Genomic DNA, 7,784 nt, shown 5'->3' with positions numbered 1-7,784 from the left:
TTCCTTCAATCAGTGAATCTCTGCTGCTTCCTTTATCAGCATGAACCGGGGCTCTGACGTACGGCCGACACTTTCACAGAGATAAGATAGTGTTGGTTTTAACTGGAGGCCTGGAGAGAGCTATTGACCACATGCTGTCTGTTAATCAAACATTGATATTGTGTAATATAACCAATATCCAGCAGACATATCTACAGTTACCAACAGTTCATCACCAGATCCTCCTTTGTGTCTGTAAATACAAGTGTTACCAGATGGAATGTATAATATTGGGTAAAAGAAGACACCATGGTGCAGGATATGCACGATTGTTTAAAGTGTTTTATGCGTTAAGCGGTGTGAACTGGAGGACTTCACATTGCGAACACTGACTTAAAGTTACTCAACCAGGTAGAAGTGATGGAGAGAAGGAAGAGAAAAGCATTTAAAAGTCATTTCAGTGTTGTTTTATTGTACGAATATAAAGAATAAATAGCACATTTCCTTAATTTACAGGATAAAACACGTATCAATAATCCACGTTTTAACTCTTGAGGTCGATCTGCTTTACTCCAAATATGGAAAAAACAGCAAGTCCTTACGTGGCTCTATGCACCATATCTCCATAAATACAAAATATATAACCAATAATCTCCACAAATAAAGTAGGCTCTGGTTACAAATAATACTGACTTTGTACAGGGAGCTATATAGAGCTGCATGGCACCACATATACAGAAAATACATTCCTACACTCGGTAGTGCACGTGAAAAACAAAAAAAAAAGAATCACAAAATGAATGAGCTTATAATTTATTATTCAGTCTTTTTTTCTTTTTTTCTAACTTGAACAGGAGCATTTGCAGTCTGTGATGATCGGGTACTGCACCGGTATCCAGGCGCATTTGAGTCCCCCTTTCCTCTGCACGCATCTCCATCTCAGTATCGTCAGGTGGGTCGAGTTCGCGGGTTTACACACCATCCCCTCCGGAACCGAACACGACCTCTTGCTGAGGCAGCTGCCCACGCGCACGAACCGCGGCCAGAACCTGGTCCCCAAGTCGGTCCACGTGTACAGGACCGGGCAGAACGAGTACGCCCACAGCCACTGCTGCAGCCGCCTCTTCAGTTTCTTACTGGGCTTGTGCTTCTTGCCGAACTGGACGTCGAAGTCCACCGCTCGGATTTCTTTCGGGAGTACTCCACCGGGCTTCTGCACCTCAAAGTCATCGAGCTCGTCGTTCCCGGTGTACCTGTCCTCCACGGGCGGCAAAACGGACAAATAGCGGCTGTCAAAGTCCCCCAAGACGCTCTTCAGCTCCGTCTCGTTAAGGTCCCGCTCCCTGGGGTCGAAGACGGGGTCTGGGTCCTCCTTTAATTCCACCAGCGGCAGACTGTCACTCGGGATGGGGCGGAGAAGGTAGTAGTGCTGACAGACCCCCCTCTCCGTGAGGAGTCCGAGCGAGAGCACCAGCAGATACATGGCCACACACTGCTGGGTCTGATCCATGTCCAGGCGGTCCAGCGGAGAGATCGGTGCGCGCGGGGAGCTGCTAAACGGACACTTTCTTGTGCGCAATTACGCGTGAGCCGTATCCAAAACCTGCGTCTCCTTTCAAATTCAGTTTCCCATGATGAAAATCCGTCTCACAAATAAAAAAGTTCACCCGCAGCAGCATCGGTGGGAAACTATTTATTTATGACTAACTGCGTGACAAAGCTCAGATCTCTCCTCGGGCTCCGTGCGCGCAGGCTCGGCATGATGCTCCCCTCTTAATGTCTCATCTGAAGCGCTGAGCGCGACCGCGACCTCCGTTATATCCTCCACACGGAGCGTGACGTAATTCGCGTGCCTCTCTTTGAATGTGGGTTTGTTGTCTAGGAGGAGATCCCCAATACCTCCTTCTTCCACCGCACTGAGAGGGGGGGGTACAGCGAGAGGAGTCGCCCCCTGTCGGTTTTCCAGACGTCCTTAAATAAGCCTCACAGTGGGAATGATGGTCGTTCCTCTGGGGAATGCTTCTGCTGGAGCTTCATTACAAAGCAACCAAAGCTTCCAGAACATCCAGAACTACAAAGACTAATGATACTTTATGGTTTTACACTACACTTATTTGACTGCTAGTGCAGTTACTTTATCTTAAGGATGAGAATATTTCTTTCACCACTTCAGATTTTGATCTTCCGCCACAGATGGCAAAATCTGTGCTTTACTAATACATTCATATCTCTCTAAATAAAGCATCACTGTGATGCACATACCATTTTAAATGTTTTTAAACTTAAGCATTTGCTCAAAGAGGGTCATGTCAGTTCAGACGTTTATTTTCTAAATAAAGAAGAAATATTCTTTCCTCAATAACTTCATTTACTCTCACATGTTATATTATTAAGCAGCAGCATTCAGACCGTGGGTGGGTCATTTCTAACTCGAGCTCTGCAGCCTAAAGTTTCTCAAGAACCACTAAACTTGATCTTAAATTCTAAAGCTTACAACGAGACCAAATACGTTGGGTTGGATTTTTGTATTGTGCATAAAATGAGTCACAAAGACATGTAGAACATGTCTGTTTGATGAAACAGTGCCGTTAAATTATTGGTTTATGAAGGTTTCACTTAGTAAAATAATATGATAAAGCTCTAATAAAGAGCTGAAACGAGTTGATACAGAACACGTGATGCTGTCAGGCAGCGTGGGACTGCTGTTTAGGCAATATTTTAATTTCCTCACTAATTTCTTGATTTAAGTGTAATTTTCTTTCCTGAAAGTTGAGAAACCCGCTGGGTTGTCTTTATTAAAGATGTTGAAAGAACACGCACATAAACCAAGCTGAATCATATCACCCAATTAGCAGAACTTTAGTGGTTTTCTTTGGACAGACACAATTTACAGCTCGACTATGACATGAAATTACCTGTTAAGTGCATTTTTTTGCAGTGTGTTTTACTGCGTATATGTTGAACTCATGAGGGACAACATCTCTGCCTCTCCACGAGGCCAAGCCAAATTAGCTCCCAAATAAACACGTTCACTAAGCAGCGGCCATGGAAAGTCATTTTGCAAAAACCTGTCTAAGCTCGTGCTCAGGGAATCATGCTTTGAAAAAATTAATTTAATGGAAGAAGTTAGCCAGCTGCTGCATCAGCCATAAACCATCCGAGATAAATGCATCTTCTGTTTTATTTTTTCAATGAGCTAATTCACACACGCGCTCCAGCGACTCATTTAGTTTCACCGGTAAGTGATGGCGAAATGTCTGGAAAATGTCACCCCTCTAATTTTTCATCTGACCAGCACCGATCATAAACCATCGCCCCCCCCCCCCCCCCCCCCCAAAAAAGCATGTGACAGATCAATCCAGTGCATTCACGTGTAAACGACTCACACACACGTTACATACAAACCTCTTAAAACAAGCACCAGATACACAAGACTGAATTTTAAAGCAGCAATACAGATTGAATCACTTATTTTCCTTTTTTGACAATATGTAAAAATAAAGCAGTTGAACTCACTCGCAGGGATTTTTCAAAATAAAAGCACGCATTTCGCCCGCTGGAATATGTTTCCTTTCTAAAAGTCTAAATATGGTTCTCATTAAGTGTCACCAGGATTTGCCAGGCTCATTTAACGCCGAGTTGTTTTGGTTTCTTCTAATCCCTTCCTACTGTTTTACAACGTTGTGATGGTGAAATATTCCTCCTTAAAAAAGGCAGACGCCTGCGTAATTGGAGGTGTTTTTTCTGTATTCTTCAGTTAACCAAACACAGTTCTCTTTGGTTAATGGATCTGTTTTCTAGCGGGGTCTGGTTCTTGGAGACTTTTAAACCTGCGCTTAAGGATATGGGTTTTAAATGAATCTACAGGTCACTGTAGCGTTCCCTGCTGATTTCTCATTTAGTGAGAAAAAGCAGACTTCTGCTGTTGGCAGGAAAACCTTCAGCGGCGGTACAGAGAAGAGGCTCAGGTACACACACACGCAACATAAAGGACTCCATGATTCTGAGAGCTTTCATCCATTCAGTGGCACAATCACGCAGCACCTTTCACGCGCTTTATCTCCCTCCGTGCGCGGGTTCACACCTCGTGCTAATTGAGGCGCATCGTCAAGCTGAACACACACAGACATGAAGCGGTGCTGTTCTGTTGACTCTGCCACTTTGGGAGGTGTGTGTGTGCAATTTGCTAGTTTGTTCTAGCGCTATGTTCCTATTCCTCTGCGACCCAAGAGCGCGCACACACACACACACACACACACACACACACACACACACACTCACAATAATCACTCCTGCTGTGAGCTTAATTAAATTAAAGTATCGCTGCTTCTGACCACTATGACACGGATGGCACATTTGCAGTCCTGCAAGTCACTTTGTTGCCAGCCTTATTCTCAATACGTTGGTTTTTAAAGTCATTCTTAGTCAGTTTAAAGACTTGTTTGAACATTTTAATGTGTATTTCACTATACTAAAATACGACGTGACAAATAAACCACAAGGCAAATGTGAATTTAAAGCTAAGCAGTGGTGCAAAGTTGCAATACTTTATCAATAAAAAGGTCCCAAAAAGTATGTTTCACACAGGCAGAGGACCAACCCTCAGGATCCATCAGGATGCCTACAGGGCTTTTATTGTGAAAGGTAAGAACAGAAGCAGTGCATCTCTCTGGTCTGTGCTGCCTGTGTCCAGGAGTAACAGAGTTGGCCTCTGTGTTATTGTGCACTATTTATAGTGCACGTTTTGAACACGTTCGTTACACACAACGTGACTGGTCGCGGCCTTTATTCGTGGTGTGAAAGCTAAAAAACACCGAAAACAACAAGCTCATTCCCAAATAACACTGCGTAATTCTTGTTCTGTGAGAAAGTATTCATGACAAAAACAATAGTTTGAATTGCACAACACAAAAAAAGGTTTGATTTATTAGTTTATAAGAAGAAGCAGAAAGATAATTTAAGATAACAGTTTGATACAGTTGGATAATTAAACCCCGGACCTCTGTGCATTCTAATATTACTAATATATTACTATTAATTATTATTATATTACTCTAATGGACCCTTTACATCCAGTCTATTATCATCAGCTGGTAGAGCACACTCATGAATATCTGTGGCTTTTAACAAGAGCTATAATCAGCACATTTAGCTTGTTTTTTCCCCACAGGTTGCAGAGCTGGAGGCACAGAAGCCTGGTGTGTGTGTGTGTGTGTGTGTGTGTGCGTGTGTGTGTTCCTTCCACTCCATAAAAGTTTTCACAGACAGAATCTCTGCATCCAAACAAAGTCAATAAAACCAAAAAGCAGAACAAAGTAGTCAGCGATTACTCTCGAGTCTCCACTGAAAGTCAGGTATTGAGTGTTATGCAATTTCAAGTACAAGTACACAAATAGGTCAGCTTGAGGTATTTGCATTATTTTTAACTTGTCCTCCTCAGTGTCTGTGGCTCATTGTGCTGATTGTCCTTTTTGCATAATCATTTTCCACTATTTTGAATTTTAATGATTTTCTTTTAATCCAAATTTATCTAAATTCAATTTTACAAACTATATAGACTTCCTGCAGATAACAACTGATATTAAGAATGTTTTGATAAATCACATTCTTTAGCTGTGATGTAAAAACACACTGTAAACAAACAGGAAGTGAGGCCTATATGGCAGCTGTGAGTGAAAAAAATGCGACCCACCCACCCATTCATTTCAATGGGAGTGCTGCGTTGGCGCCAGTCAGCAACCTCCGGTTCTGCCGAGTGAAGCCGATGCTGAAGTGTCTCAAAGCTGCATTCTCTCTAGTGTAAAATAAAACGACGGCCGAGTTGTAAAATCCTATGTGTGTATTTCAACTACTTCTGATCGAGACTCAAAGATCGGTTACTCAAACGGAACTTTCTAGATCTCCTTTCATCTCATCGATACTTGAAGCAACACATCCCCACCAGCACAGCCGTCTAGATGTCTTTACGAAGGGCATCATCTGTGCCCATCAATGTACGTAATAGACATTTGGTCTCACTAGAAAGCACCACCATGAGGACAATTTGCAACAGCAACTTGTTTTTTTTGCCCGGCCGTCATGTTAGCCAAATTATGCAGAGCCCATATTCCCATAGAGACAAGTGTCTAAGGCCAAAAGTTACAGGGTAACTTTGGTATTTTTGTGTTTCAGTGACTGATGGGGACAACAGTTGGTTCAGTATTTAGGGAGAACGTTGCAGACGGCAGCTGCTCAACGTGCTGTAACGTAATCTCTTGGTGCAGCTCCTCGCAGTCGATGTACGTCCACTAAAAGAGCTCTTTTTCTGCTACAGACGGGCTCAGATTGTTATTATAAGTGTCTGACAACATCATGGAAAGAACCCCTCTGACACATAAAACCTTTTTCTGATCCGGTCTGTTTATTTTTGTGTCACGCAACTTGTTGCCCGAAAACAACGTTGGAAATTAGAGGTGCAACGGATCATAAAACTCACGGATCGTATCGACACAAAAGAAAAAAGGGAGCAAATAGAACTGTTAGATCCCTGATCACGTTTTTTTCCACCGATACTAATCGCTGATCATTGATGATCCATGTTGGCACAGATGTGGACGCACTGGAGGCCACTTGCAGATATGAATGATATCAAATCCTCATCAGCTTGTACTGCTCAAGCTGATGATTCTGGTAAAACTCTGGCATGGACGAATACTCACTAGTACGCAGGGCACCGTGTACTCTCTCGCACTTCAACATGTCAGATCGAGAGGTCAGCGGTCTCAGATCGGCCTTTACTCTACTACTGGAAGCAAAGTCAACACTTGTGCCTCTTGATGGATGATTCAGCACTCCATCAACCTGCCGATTCATTTAATGAAGCTTGACGAGCAGCACGGGGGGGGGGGGGCATTTAACGCATTTCGGCGCCTTTGCCGAGGCGTTGATCCCCACGTGGAGATCCGTGGTGGATTTCTCCACAGATCATCAGGAGCCAAAAGCTGCAGCCGTGCCAGAGGCTCCTGTGAATGAGCGAACAGGCCGGGAGTCACAGCGTAGTGGTGGTGGTGGTGGTGGTGGGTTGGGTGGGGGGATGACGGGAGGTCGCGGTGTCTCCAGCCCCTACAACACAGACGGCTGCTTGTGCCACGCAACCCCCACCGATCCCACCTTGGTCTCAAAACTCTCAGCTCCTAATTCACACTCCATAAATCAAGATGACCTGTCCTCGTGTGATTTCATCTCTCTCTCTCTCTGCTGGATAATAGTGGCGCTATTGTTCCAGCGCGAGGATTCATTTTCACAGACATAAACCATCCCTCCATGGCTATTGCAGCTCCCCGGATCGTCCACGCGGGAGACGTCCTCCCGTGTCAGGCCACGTCTGCTCCGTTATGTTTTCAACTCCTCTGGCAGCTAAAATAGTTCCAAAAATAAGAAGACTAATTGGCCGGTGTTTATTTCTGCATGGGAGAAATACTCTAAGTGTTTTGAGCAGGTTGTTTGTGGCACGATGGTTTAACAGTCAGGGCTCTCTGGGAGGTACGGCTCAGTCTCACTGCATGGAAAAAGAGCCGACTTCCCCCCCCTTAATAAATAAGGTCTTTTATAAGAAAAATTTGTAATACAGTATAGTTGTGTGTGTGTGAGGCTGGCAAGGCAACAGTGTGACATCATGAGTGTTGACTCATGAGCAGATGAGTGATGCACACTGAGCTTTTTGCCTCCTCTCAAACTCATGTTTAGGGGCACAGAAACAGCAGTAAAGCCTCTCTCTACTTCTGTCTGTCTGTCTCTACAGCTCGGGGGGGGGGGGGGGGGGGGGG

At 44.1% G+C, this 7,784-nt stretch overlaps 1 protein-coding gene across 1 annotated transcript; it reads right to left on the bottom strand.

The window, feature by feature from the left end:
* Positions 1-460: 460 nt before the first annotated feature.
* On the bottom strand, positions 461-1,725 carry nog1 (noggin 1). The gene has a single exon (XM_031862338.1). The coding sequence runs from the start codon at positions 1,487-1,489 to the stop codon at positions 821-823; it is 669 nt and encodes a 222-aa protein (XP_031718198.1). The 5' UTR covers positions 1,490-1,725; the 3' UTR covers positions 461-820.
* Between the last annotated feature and the right edge of the window lie 6,059 nt (positions 1,726-7,784).

The sequence above is a fragment of the Anarrhichthys ocellatus genome, unplaced genomic scaffold (assembly GCF_004355925.1).
Source record: "Anarrhichthys ocellatus isolate YVR2014 unplaced genomic scaffold, GSC_Weel_1.0 scaffold26, whole genome shotgun sequence".
Classification (NCBI taxonomy): Eukaryota; Metazoa; Chordata; class Actinopteri; order Perciformes; family Anarhichadidae; genus Anarrhichthys; species Anarrhichthys ocellatus.
This window is presented reverse-complemented; position numbering and strand designations above follow the sequence as displayed.

Coding starts and splice junctions, on each gene's coding strand:
- nog1 (XM_031862338.1), bottom strand. CDS start 1,489: ATGGATCAGACCCAGCAGTGTGTGGCCATGTATCTGCTGGTGCTCTCG.